Source organism: Melospiza georgiana, chromosome 15, assembly GCF_028018845.1.
Source record: "Melospiza georgiana isolate bMelGeo1 chromosome 15, bMelGeo1.pri, whole genome shotgun sequence".
Taxonomy (NCBI): Eukaryota; Metazoa; Chordata; class Aves; order Passeriformes; family Passerellidae; genus Melospiza; species Melospiza georgiana.
Genome location: NC_080444.1, coordinates 11,387,412 through 11,401,956, shown reverse-complemented (window position 1 = coordinate 11,401,956; position 14,545 = coordinate 11,387,412). Strand labels below are relative to the sequence as shown.

The window sequence follows — 14,545 nt, the reverse complement described above, 5'->3', positions numbered from 1 at the left end:
TAAATGATAATAAATATAATCCCAGCTATGCTTAGAGTCCTTCAGGCTGACATCCAATCAATTAGCAATGCTAGATACGGCCCTTACCAGCATGGCTTCATTTTGCAGCTGACCGGGCTTCCTTTCCTTCCTCCTAAATCCACCTCCTTATTTTTCTTACAGATGGACCCACACGAAAACATCTTGTTGAGCACGCTGGAGATTAAAAACGAGATGGCTGCCTCGGAGGCTGTGATGGGGCTTGGGGACCCTAGGAGCACAATGCTGGCCTACGACACCTCGAGCATCCAGTACCGCAAGGCCGGCCTGCCCCGGCACAGCTTCGGGCGCAACGCGCTGGAGCGGCACGTGGCACAGAAGAAGAGCCGGCTACGGAGGCGCGCGTCGCAGCTGAAAATCACCATCCCTGACTTGACTGATGTCAATGCCATAGATCGATGGTCCCGCATCTTCTTCCCCGTGGTTTTTTCCTTCTTCAACATCGTCTATTGGCTTTACTATGTGAACTAAGAAACAAAGCCACGCAGGAAGAAAGAACTGGATTTTCTCTTCGAATCTGTTGTACAGCCAAAAGTGGGACTTGGAAAAATTCTATTCAGGACAAAAAGTTATTTTAAAACACCTTAGTTGCTGGCCCACTCTATGGTCTGTTTTTATAAGGTTTTGGTTGTATCTGCTAAACCATATATCTGTTAAGTTGCAGTATGGATATATCCCCTTATCAAAATATAAGTGCATTTTGAGTGTAAAGGCAAATTGCGTTTTGAAAATCACTTCTGTCTCATTGTCCCTCACTCTTTTGTTTTGTTTTTTTTTTCTTCCCAATGGCCATTTGAGTTTAGTGGTACAGATTATAGAGCAGCATTTGAGAAACAAGTTTTAATTTCAACAGCAGTACATGCCATTCTAGGGAAAGTGCATATCCAAGGCATGCATATACTCTAAAAGAGTGTACTAAGTTATCATGCTTATGAAACACATACACTTTACTTTTTAAATGTGTAAACTTGAAAACAAGTAGTGCCTATCATCTTTCCAAGATGATGATGGTCAGAGGTTTCCCAACCGTATTCAGGTATTTCCTTTTATTTATTGAAAGAACTGAACCTTTGACTGATAATATTGGGGTTGGGTGTTTGCACAGAAGCTGAAGCAAGAAGCACTAGTTTGTATTTTAAAGAAAGAACATATGCTCAGTCACAGTGACTGTGTTTGGGATCAGTAGAGGAATGTAGGGACAGTATAAAAATGCATCAGCACTGAAAGGGTAAATGCTGCTGGGTTGTGTTGAGGAAAGGGAATCTGTCCAAAGTGCCAAAATTGATTGCCCAAATAGTAATTCTGTAGATGGCTGAAGGAAGCCAGTGGTGCCCTGCCTTTCTCCAGGGCAGGGGGAGTGAGAGAGCAATTACAAAGTGCAGGGGCAGGGGAGACAGGAGGCAACATATACATAAAGGTGTTTGTATATACATATATATATGTGTGTGTGTATATATATATATATATGTATATACACGGTGCAGGTGAATGTTGTCAGTTGTACACACCTTAGTCTGAAATAGTCATGTGGAGTTGTGTGATTTCTTCCAGGTTTTCATCTTTCCAACATTACACTTCCTGCTGTTGGTTAAAGGTTCTGTACCTCTTTCAGCAGTTGGGATCTGAGCATTTCTGTTTCTGTACAAGAGGTACTGACAGGGTGTGTTCTCAGTCTGGATTAGGCAATAACATTTCACTTTTTGTTTTCCTTAATGCACTGTTCTAAAGGAAAGAAATTCATAGCAATCACTTTAAGAGTTTAAGTACACTCTTGAATGTTTCCTGCTTTAGGGTGATTTCCATTGAAAAACTAGAAAATTTCTGTTTTTCTTTGGGAAAATTCTTGAATTAAAAAGTTAATATTTTTTTCATTCCATTGAGCTTTATTTTTACAAAATAGCAAAATATATAGTAGAAAAAAAATTAGACAAAATATTTTGTCACTTATTCCACTGTGGAATTCTTTTTGTAATGAAAACAGCAGTCACAAGAGCTGTATAAAAAGTAAAAATTCTTGATGGCTTTTACTAGATCAGATCCCCAGTATTGTTTGACACAATCTTTCAAGAAGCAAAAGCCACATCTGTTGCATCCATACTACCTCTCATCTGTGTACGAATTTTTGAAAGAGACTAGAGAGTATAAATGGTTTTTTTCAGGGTACTAAAAAATTCTTTAGAATATTTTTCATAAAATATATTTTTTAATTTTTTTGTTCTTCAAAAGAGTAATTTTCTTACAAGTTTCTGTGGTTTTATTTTTGATTCCCCCCCCCAATTTGGTAGTAAATGATACTAATAGGAGGAGAATAGTTCTGAGAACTAATAGGCAAATATTCTGACTTTTTTTTTTTTTTTTTTTTGAGCACTTCATATGCTTATTTCTGGTTCAAATAAGAAAGGATCGTTTCAGAGCCTGGGATGGGATTTGCAATACACCCTACCTGCCAGGAAGTTGTGTGCATTCACACACTGCCTCCAGGCTCAGACTCTGCAATATGTACAGACAGATTTCCCTCATGTGATTAACTTTCCAAGTGAAAATTTTGCTCTTTGTTCACACAGTAAATTTGTGACTGCATTTCATGCATAACGCAATAACCTTTGTACATGCACTTGGGATTTCAGCTGATAGATATGAGTCATGTTGGATTCTTTTTTTCCCAATTTTAAGAAATGGAGCATATCAAAATTCAGTATTTCTCCTCAAAGTCTGTTCTTTGAAAATTATATTAATTAACCTAAATGAAAGCAGTCTTATGGTATTCTTCTGTACCAGATTTTCTTTCATTTCAGAAATTGCTGACAGCTCCTTTTATTGTTTCACAGAAGCAGAGTGTGACTGCAGGGAGCTCACAGCCTTCCTGTGGTTGATACACATCAAATATAAAACCTTACAGGGAATATGTTGACTCTCTGCATTGGTAACTGCTTCAGCTATTACAAAAATCACAGAGATCGAATCCTGGAACTGCACATTCACTTTTCTGAAGCTACAGTACAAGCCATAATACTCTCTGATATTGCTATTCAGAGAGTGAAAGAAAATGTTTGGTTTCTGCTCAGGTGTCACTAGGAAAGATAAATTATCTGTGGGGAAGGAGCACTTTTGCTTTTACTATGTTCTTCTGGCTATTAATGTGATGTATAAAATTAGTGAAAGAGAAAGATTCTACCATTTTGTACTAAGGCTTAACACTGTGATATAAAAAGATGGGGGTGAGAAAGGCTGATGAGGCACTATCAAGGAAAAAGCATAACTCGAGCCCCAGGTAAGCACTTACTCCTGAGATACTTGAGTGAAAGTGGGAAATGATGCCAACAGACGTGAGAATGGGGTTTGCTATGTGTGCTACCCTCCAGGTAAACTAGAATAAATTTACTTTTACTTTAGAATTGACCGAAAATAAATATTCTAGATCTTTTTAATCGTGTTAATTGTTGTTGGTTTCAATAAACAAAATAGCAAAGTTAATAATTTAGATAAAAAAACTTGTAATATAATTATAGTTGCACATTTTATTGTTCTATTAGACATAATAGCCAGCAATTAAGGTGTTTTTCATCTTTGCGAAATTCATGGGGGAATTATGACTATAACATGGCACAGTTTTAATGAAATCTTTGAGATCAATCTGTAAATATATACTGTACATGACTGCTAGTAAGTATGATACACATTTTCAGAACTGAAAATTCATGCAACATATTTCTGTGTTTGCATAAGGAATGTTATGTTTCTATCCTATCGCAGTTCAATGACTGGGAAGAAAGACTCAAGCAATGACATTGTGACCATTTCTTTTCTCATTCCCAGGGGAGGAAAACAAGAGTCCTAGATAACAGCATGTGGCAGTGGTCTTCAGAGAGTTCTTACATTCTAATAAAAAAAAAAGACATAAAATCTGTAAGGTACAAAAGCACAATGCATAGAGAAAATCAGTGGTGGTCTTATACCTGGGGAAAATATCCTATTTATTTCAGAAAAATGTGCATTAAAACTGAGCCTCAATTTATTTTCACTCTAATTAGTAGACTGTGTTCCAATCCTACAACACAGTGCAAAACATAAGTGAAGAGATGTGAAACATTTTCCAACTGTATGTGCATATGGACGTACCCCCAAATGTCTGTATGGACATATGTGTGTATATATACACGTGCTGAGTATATATATATATATATGCACACACATTCACATGTTGGTGTGTTAAAGGAATAAGCTAATAATAGTTTTGTTTCTATCATCAACCAGTGTATGAATATATTTTTGAGGAAAAAAAACAAAGAGTAATGTATTTAGAAAAAAAAAAACCAAACAACTAACTCTACAGGGTAACTGGGCATTTCTATATCAGCAGATCAATGCTTATGATTCGTATGGAGTATTGCACCGTTTGACATGATGATAGTACTGTACCTCCTTGCATCTGGAATTAGACTAGTCCTCACATTGCTTGCCTATTTCTTCTCTCTCTTTTTATAACAGCATTGTCCACTAGTAAGTTTTCAAAACCAACAAATTCCTTAGGGAACCAAGAAAAAAAAAAAAGGCAAAAATAGTAACTATTTCTAGAAAATAATCTAGGGTGGGATGGCCAGGGTACAATACTATATCAGTAGTGATCAAAACATTTTGCTATGTGTACATAGAACATACGATGTGAGCAACCATAACTTAAGCTGAACGTGTGTAAATATTATCAGATTTCTTAAACATTTTTAACTTCTAATTTGTACTTTATGGTAAGGCAAAAAGCTAATTCTACTTATGGTTTAGGTTAATGTGTCCTAAAATTATGTAAATAATTAAATAAGCTGTAAATGAGCAGTCAATAGATACAGTATTTGTTTAGTGACTTTTTTTTACTAAGTACAATAATTGCAGTGCTCTAGCAGAGTAATTTAAACACCCTTTTGCATAAACAGATTTGGACTCCAGATATAAAATAGTACAGGAAGTGCTGTAGTGTAAAATAGCCACCGTGGCAACGTTCCTGCTGGCACAGCTGATTCTTTTGTATGGTTAAAATGTTCAGGCCACACTCAGTACTCAGACTAGCCAAAACTAACAGGGCCTGGTTTTCACTTACAATAAGGCACCTTGATGTTGCTCCAGTGAGTGGAGAGGTGAAGGTGTCTCCAGGTAAGTGAGAATTCAGCTGTCGGCGATTTCATTACAGAAGCCTGCATATTGCATCTGTCTGATTCTGAAATCTGTCTCTTATGGTATTTAATAGTAGGCTTATATTTTTCTTTAAGGAAAAAAAAAATCACAGGATGTTTGACTGTCGTTAGATAGCGTAGTCCCCCAAAGCCAAAGAATCTTCACTCCAGAAATTGTTTAAAAGGGAAATCTAAAAAGTCACTGCTTAACACCAAAGGTAAAGCTTAGTAAAATGCACTAGGAACTTTGTCTAAATTTTTAAGAAGCAAATGGAATGTTGTTGATCAAAAAGACTGCCCTATTCTACTTTGTAAAAATACTGAGAATTTAAATATCCATTATATAAAATTGAAATAGGTAATCTCTACAAGAATATGCAACACTAGCATTTCATAAATATAAAATTATTTTCTTTGTAAGTGCTTTGACAAAAAAATGAAACTTAAATGATGAAAAATCTCACCTCTACTTTCATACTAAGGGTTGTATTTTTTTAATGTTTTTCAGACATGAGGTCATCTATTCCAATTTGATAGCATTTTGTATGTTTTCACTGTTCCTGTCATTTGGCAGATACTCACCAGGCTGTATGGTTCATGGTCTGTCCTGTTACTTTCAGTTGAAGACAAAAAGAACATTTGAAACATGATTAATTCTGACAAACTGCCTATGATTTGACTTCTATCACGTTTTTATTGGCATGGGTGTTTAAATGGTTCTGTTAGTACTGTCTTTGCACAGTTCTGAGTTATCTTTTACTTAGTACTATTTATTTCATAATGTAGTAATCATCAGCCTTACTAATGACCTTGTAGCCTTTCTTATATGCACATAATGCACATTTTCCAATGGCTAGAAAATGCAAAATACTAGTGGATATCATTGCATCAGATCTTCATGTCTTTCTCAAAAGGACTGCTAACCTCTGGGATTTATGAGGTAGTAAAATGATGATTGTAAATGAGTAGCACATAAGAGATATTTTCTTGAATTTAAAATTATTGCAGCCAGTTTCAGCATGTAAATATATAATAATGTTGGCTAGTGTGTAATTCTTGAATTTAAAAATATAAATAAAGAAAACCTAAAATATGTACATGTAGTTGTGTTATGTTGGGCAGGCTCTTTTCTCAAAGCTGCAGATTTCAGTTCTCATCTGAAGTGAATAATAACTGAGTTTGGGTCAGAAAGGGACTCAGAAGTTGGGTGTTGAGGCACCTGAAATGTAGGTGTAGGATGGGAAGGGGGGAACCATAACATGGTGTTAATTTGCCTGTGCAGCCCTTGGGGGAGCTGAGTGTCTGGGGAGTGTAAGCAACGTGCAGTGAGAAGCCTGGTTCTGGTCAGCAAGGAAAGGCTGAGAGGAGGGAGAACAGCTGAGAAATCTCAGAGGTTCAGCAGCACCTCCTCAGAGCCAACTCTTGTGCAGCTGTTACTGATGGTGAGTTGCTGGTGTCCCCCTTATGGAAGGGTTTGTTTGCAAGGGGATGGTATTTCCTTTTACAGTGAATGGCCTTAAATCTGAATATGTGGACTTCAGGTATGGAAGTCCCAAGTTTTATTCCTTCCTCTTCCTACTTAGGGTCCAACAGGAGAGATTCTGGATGACAAATTATTGTCCCTTTCAGGATGGAGGATTTAGATTCTCCTGGTTGAGCGGTTCAGTTGAAGAACAATTCAAGATGAGCAGAAGGGAGGAGAGGAGAGAGCAGTCTGGCATGGTCTGAGAGGCTCTGACTGCTTTGGACAGGGATTAGAATCTGGGTCTCTCATTGTGCTCCAAAGAAGTAAAATGTCCACTAATCCAGGTCTGGTTTTGCTGCTTCTTTGTGTCTTAGTGGAATCTTGAGCCTTAAATACATTTCAGACTCACACCTGTTTGCTGGCTGTGCTGGGTGAGCAGTTTGTGTCTATTGGATTTTCTTGTTGTCTGCTGTCCCAGCTCTAATAAAAGGAAGTCCATAGCTGTGTTTCCAAACCCCAAGCATTACTACAAGGGGGATACTACAGGATGTTTGTTGGTAGCTCTAGCTGCACATTCCTGCAGTTGATTCTTTTCAGGGGGAGCAGATGGAGCACCAGAAAAGGGAACAAATGGCCATCAGACAAAAGGGTGCCAAAGGCTAAAACTGCCAAATTCTCATCTTTGTCTGGAAATGCAGACAGCAGTTGGTAATTCCTTCTGAAGTTGTCCACCTGGCTATTCTCTGTACCAGCCCCACAACAGCACTGCTTTAATGATGGATCTGTTCTCTCTTTTCTGTGGATGAAGGGCACCAGCTCTGCAGAGAGTGAAGATGGGAAGACTTGAGCCTTACAGATGGCACTGAGGTGAGGAGCTGCTGGTGCAGGATGCTGACTCTGTGTCAGGAGACACAGAACATGAGAAGTTAAATATTCCAGAGTGTTAAGGAAAGCTCCAATATGACTTCCTTCTCTCACTATTTAAAATACCACATCTTCCTCTGAAGCTTCTGAAAAGTAGAGCAAAGTTCTGAAGACTGAAATGTCAGCACATTTGCTTTATTACAACTCTGTGAAATACTGTTGCCCCTTATTTTCAGGTTTATTACAAGATAGGAAGCAAAGTATTTAAACTTTAAGACTGGTTCATGATTTCAGAGACTAAAAATATTTATATTAATTGGTGAGTATCATTTCCAAATCAAAAATGTCTATTTTACTTGTCTGGGTTTATAAATGCATTTGATGTTATCCCATCCTAACAGGAGTTATATCAAATCAACTGGCACAAAAATAAGGCTAGTACTATAGGGTATTTGAATAATTTATTTCCTTTACTCTGATTTTTAACACTTCATGACATGTAGCATGGTCTCTCCTTCATTCAATTTACTAGATTGCAAATTAGAAACCTTAATAGTGACTTCTTATGGGTAAATTGCACTGTTGAATAATCTTGATAATCTAAACCTAACAAAACATGAGAGAAATTATCTAACATCACAGTTGTTAGCTTATAAAAGGAAAATGAGTATTTTAAAGAATGAAATTATGCATCTGTCAAATACTGAGCAGCTGTGAAACAGTGAAATAATGGGAACTGGCATCTAACACATTGTAACTGCTGCATATAAATAAATGCAACATTATAACTACATAGCAAGTATGTTCACTGACATAAATTCTGTGGTTATCAAAATTAATGACCAGTGTGACATTATTAATTCATAATGCTTGTTGTTCTTGAGGGATATCTGGAATGACTCATTTATTATGGTGTTCATATGAGTCTAATAATGGGATATGTTTTTTTAAAAAATGATGGCTATGTCAAGAAATGTGGGTTGGCTATTCAGGTGATGAAAATTGATTGTATAAAAGGAGATATGATTCCCTTGGCTGAGCCTCTGGGCCAGGTTTTCTGGGGAGAGGGGGAGTGCTTGTTTCCGTGTAAGGGCAAAACTTCTGAACACCTCTTATTCTTGGAGCAAAAGTATTTTTTTCTCTCTTTCTGACAGATTGTCACAGCTGACATACTACATTCATTTTGGCACTCTAATGGCTAGAGGCGTACTTCCAGCTGAGACCACCTTTTTTTAAAGTTTTCTCTTTTTTGGAAAAAAATATAGCCAAGGAAACATAGCTATCTTAAATTCCCTTACAAATGCTTTAAAGACTAAATCACGCAAACTGCACATTTTTGGTTTTGGTGCTGTTTTGTTTTCAGATGGGACTTGAGTAAATCTCTGTATAACTGTGAGTGTTTATGGTCCCACACAGATTTCTCACCTTGGTCGATAACATCTGAAATCTGCTGCTTTCTAAGCCCACATGAAACTGGACGGAGACCTTTGAGGTCTCCTTGTTAAACATCCCCAAAGATCTTTTCCGAAGGGTCTCACTGATCAGGGCAGCCTTTAATCTTCAGCCCTTTGCTGAAATTTCATGGCATTGATGCTTGTGAAGGTGCTGTGAAGAGACACCACAGGAAGCACACGAGTGCAGTGCCATGCAGGGGACAGGGGATGAAGCCCTGTCATATCCTCTTTGACAGCAGCAAAAAGGGCAAGAGGGGCAGTGATAAACCCACAGCACAAAAGCTGCTGTGGCCATGGGAGGGTCAGTGCAGTTCCATTACTGAGGGGGATATTTCCACTTCCATGTCATGCCAAGAAATTGTTTCTTCAGGTGAGAAGACATTGACAGGAGAAGCAATGTGGATAATAAACAGATCAAAACCTACATGTCAGGACAGCAAGATTTATCTGCAAGATTTGCAGACAAACTGGATTGCTTTTGATGTGCTTCTGTGTTTTAGGTTATGAAAAATCAAGGCTTTTTTATTGCTGCTGTTAGTCATCATTCAAACGATATCTGAATTGGAAATATGTGCTAAACAGACAGGAGAAAAAAAATTGCTGGACAGAAAAAGGGAGAAAAAAAAAACACCAAAAAACCAAAAAAAACCCACACACAAAAAAAACCCACACCAAACAAAAACCCAAAAAACAAACCCACAACCAAAAAAAACCCCCAGTGTGGTGAAATCCAGCAAATTCCCTCCCATTCTCTCAAGCAGCCATGAAGTGCAACATGCATCACCTAATTTATGTTCTCTTTTCTCCCACTCATAACACACTTTAAAATTAGAAGGTTTTAAGACTGTGGGAAGGACAAAATTTTTCTTTCTCCTTTCCCAGCCTTAATTTTAATGCCTTTTTCCTTAGACGAGCTTGGAAATTTAGTGCTATAACTTTGGCTAATTCCAGCAAAAATCTAAGCCTTAATTGGTTTTGGAAGGGTCTCTAGATCTCTTTAAGAAAGGTTGAGCATTATTTATTTGCCTTCATTACTACCCAAAGCAATGTGATTACTGAGAAGGTTTGACATTCAAACTAGTTAAGGATGAGAAAAAGAGGCAGAGGGAAATCTTTTATGGGGTCCAGACAAAAGGAAGAAACATAAAAACAGGAAGGACAGGCAGATGAAAAGTAAAGGCTGTTTCCTCACTCGTGCTGTAGGATTTTAAAGCAAATACCACCTGCTCCTCTGGCAGAACGTGTTTCCCTTTCTTTTAACTGCAGCCCAGCCATCCATCACCTGCGTTTTCCCATTTCAGATTGCTTACAGGAACGTGATATGAGATAGTAGCTCCTGGTGTTGATGAAAGGAAAGGATGTCCAGCATCCAAATCCTTACATTTTCCCTAGATGTGTATTTTGTATTTGACAATACTTGAAAGCAAATCCTGCTCCCTTTACTCTGCCCAAAGGATTTCCAAAGGTGTTAAGCACCCATTTCCATTTATTGTGCACACTCTGAGAAATATTTTAGCCTGTCTATCAATGGAGAAGGGAAGAACTTTCTCCTTTAAAAACTGAGATAACAAGACAAATCTGTTGCCCTGTAATTGAAAATGCTTTGCCTAGATATTGCAAGCACTCATGCACAATGTTGAAATAAAAACTACAATTTATGCCAAATCTGTACACGGCTGAGAAGAGAGTTGCCTTTGCTCATTTCTGCAAGAATTAAAGAGACTTATTTCATTCTAATGAAACAGAATGGTATGGACATTGGACAATAGAAAAAGTCAAACTGTAATGCCCCTGCATCATTCTTTAGCAGACACTGAATGCCTCTTGCTAGATTCTATGTTTGAGACCCAGCTCTGGAACAGGACGACAAATGTGTGCAAGAATTGACACTTTGCTATGAGGAATTAAATAAAAATTACCAAATCTTTTGCATAACGGGACTTTGGAAAGGATTTCTGGGATTTCCAAAAGCATTTGTTTGATAGACAGTAAGCCTGCTGTCAGACTGGGACTCGCCTCAGGTTTGCGTCCCATGTGGCATCCCCTTTCTCTGCTAGACACTTTACCTCCACTACTCTTGAATTAGATGTTAACTATCACATCAGTAGTATTGTTATACCTGTGCCTTAATTATATCATTAATTGATAATTGCAAAGTGTTATGTAACTAGAGCACTTTGTTACTGTTATTTTGACGGGAAAAGTGACAGAATGGGAGAATGTTAAGTGAAATTCTCATCATGCTAATAATAACTTCAATAATTTCTCATGTCATCAAAGCCTTGTAAGAAATTAGGGTATAGAGATGAAGTTTCCAGGTCTTGAAAAGCAAGAGGTAAACCTAAATTTTCATTAATTACAAGTTTTGCAGATCACTGCACTGAATGAACATGCTAAATAGCCCCTTATGTTTTGAAAAGAGCACCTTTAATCTGTTTATCATGTCCCACAGTCTGTGCAGGTTGTTAGCATCAGTCCCTGGTAGCCATGAACAGAACAAATAGACACCCTCAGCCTACCTGCAAGGACCCTGTGAACAAATGAAGAAACGGATACATCACAAATAAAGAGTGCCTTTGTAGACAGCTGGGGCCTAATTAATGTGCAGCACAGCTGAGGAAGGCAGAGCCCTTGGCCCTGCAGGTATCCCTGGATTTTGTTACTGCACCAATTACGATAAAGCTCTGCCAGCACAAACAGCAGAAAGGCATTTGCTGTGCACTTGGAGAAAAGGGTTGCTAGTTATTAGTCTGCTGGAAAAGGGTATTGTGATCCTTTGTATTTGTTTTCTTTATTTTAACTTCTTACTCCAGACAAACAGGAGATTTTCTGTTTTGGTTTTTTCCTTTCTGGTGACCAATAAACTGACCTCCCCACTGCTCCTGCCTGATCCCAGATAAGTGAGATCTTCAACATGATGCTCCTATAAGACAAGTAGAGCAACACTCCTTATTTCATTGGAACCAGCTCCTTTTCTGACTGCTATGGTTCATTATGGTTAGTCCATTATAAATTACATGGTGTCTCCAGGGACCTGTTCTATACTTGAAATATCACAAGACAGCTGTCATGCATAATGCTGCAGAGAGCTGCTAAATTTATATCCACTAAAAATGTGCTTTATGTTGCAGAGTGACCCACTTTAACTTTGATGCATAAATGGGTTGGTTTTCCTTTTCTTTTAAGGAATTATCTGTTATTTTCTGTTTGTCCACAGACTTAACTTGCTTAGAAAACGCCTTGGAAAATCTGTTATTTGTGCTTGGTGTATTTTGTGATTATCATTATTTTATAAAACTTGGACATACTTCCAAATTCCCCTAGAGACAAAGCATGCAAAGGGCAAATTTTCTGCCAGCCCATGTAAATTCCATCAGACTACATAAACAGACAACTGTGGCAGATTGGCTCCTGGAGCTTATGGTTTCCTCTGCTCCTAAGCAGTTTGCACAGCAAGTAGACAGAAAAGACACTAAAGCACAAGTTATCCTAACATATATATAATGGCAGTTTACTTGTATACTTTTCAAATGTGCCCTATGAGACAATTTTAAAAGCTTTTTTTGCCTTTCTTTTTTTATGAGAATAAGAATCCTTCAAATTCCACCCTGCTTTTAACAACATTTTTCAAATCAAATATAACTCTCTGATTCCATGTTAAATTTCCACCCTCTTAGAGGGGAGAAAGAGAGCAGAATAACTCTTAAAATGCCTTCAGGACACTATGTTCTATAAATCATTATCTATAAGATGTCCACAGGAATTCTGCCATAAAATTTACTTATAATAAAAAAAATATACAATAAGACATTTATGCTATTTATTGATATGGCTTCTTGATGGTTAAATAGTTGATAATATATTCCACTCCATAGAAATTTATAAGTGAACATAGGGAAGAAAAGAGGTAAGAAAATTTGAAAATTTTCTGGTTTGATGTTTTCTAAATCACCTTACGATGGTCAAAAATGATGACTAACAATTTTATTCCTTTTAGGGCAAAAATATCTCCTTGGCCATAAGTGGTTGCACACAATCTAAGAAGTTGGCCTAGATGATTGCTGGAGGTCCCTTCTAACTGAAGGATTCTATTGTGTTCAATTCAATTCAATTCATTTTTGTCCTGAAAAAATGGCATGGCATCCACTGTGCCTGAAAACCATGGAACTGATGTACTGTGATAATGAACTCTTCTGGGCCATGAACTCCATTCCCACTCTTGGACAGTGTCTTAGGTTACAGTGTAAGATGCAACCACAGGAATGTGTTCTGTCCCCATCTTCATAAGCTGTTAAAGCAGACGGGGCAGTGCTCCTTACCTCATGCCTGATAACTCCCTCTGGGGTCAAGGGGCACTAATGGGCCTCTCTCACAGAGTTACATCATCCCACTGGGAGATGCTCCACCCAGGGGGAGGAGCCAAGAATTCCTTCCTGGATACAATCTGAGGATTGGAGCACCACAGGCAGCCTTTACCTACTGCATTCCCAGAGGACAAGTGCTCAACAACCACCACTGGACCTTGAGTAAAGAGACAGTCTAGTCAAAAATAAAAATTTTCTCTCAGTTATTCCTCTTATGCCACAGTAATGTGACACTGTGAATACAAAGCCTGAACGCCAGGCTATTGTATTTGCATTGCCCCCGGACAGAGGAAGGAACGATGAATCCATGTTCTCAGAAGGCTAATTTATTATTTTATGATACTATATTATATTAAAGAATACTGTACTAAAACTATACTAAAGAATACACAAAGGATACTTACAGAGTGCTAAAAAGATAATAATGAAATAATTATGAAAACTCCTGACTCTTTCCAGAGTCCTGACACAGCTTGATCCTGATTGGCCAATGAGTCAAAACAATTCACACCAGAAACCAATGAAACAATCACCTGTGGGTAAACAATCTCCAAACACATTCCACATGAGCAAAACACAGGTGAATCAAATGAGATAATAATTGTTTCCATTTTCTCTGAGGCTTCTCAGCTTCACAGGAGAAAAATCCTTGGCAAAGTGATTTTTCCAGAGAATGTGAATGTGACACCAGGCCCTTCCACAGGATCACAGCTTCAGCAGAACCACACTCATCATTCCAACAGGACTGCAGCCACCATTTAATCAGACTGCCACCATCACCTTGGCCAACAGGGCATCAGGTTGTATACTGACTCTATCAGTTTAAGCCAGTATTTTCTGCCTTTATTTCATTTTTCTTTTAAACTGTAGTTCTGACTTGTAACCTCCCACTGGTTTATTTTCAAACTAGTATGGACAGGCAGAGATGGGTGATGGAAGTTCTCTTCCTCCAGGTGCCTTGGCTTCATGTATCATATTTATTTGAATTTTGGGCTATGGCACAGTGGTAGTTTTTGCAGTAGTAAATACCAAGCTCTCCCTGCTCTTACCCCTTCTTCTCTTGGAGTCCTTCTTAAGTGAGTAATAATCTCTCTGTTTAAAATAGATGAGAATTGTGGAGTTACTTAAGAAATCCAGTGGAAGGACTCCTCACTGTTTCTGAATGCTCCTGCTGTTTCACTATTCAGAAGAGAG

General features: G+C 37.9%; 1 protein-coding gene across 4 annotated transcripts in view; it reads left to right on the top strand.

The window, feature by feature from the left end:
- The window catches only part of GABRB2 (gamma-aminobutyric acid type A receptor subunit beta2), a 140,602-nt gene extending 134,301 nt beyond the window's left edge, over positions 1 to 6,301 (top strand). For all 4 annotated transcript variants that reach the window (XM_058035077.1, XM_058035076.1, XM_058035078.1 and 1 more), the window contains one exon: positions 163 to 6,301. In XM_058035077.1, the coding sequence (XP_057891060.1) occupies positions 163 to 510 (348 nt within the window). In that variant the 3' untranslated portion in view covers positions 511 to 6,301. The remainder of the gene's footprint in view (positions 1 to 162) is intronic.
- Positions 6,302 to 14,545: the final 8,244 nt, after the last annotated feature.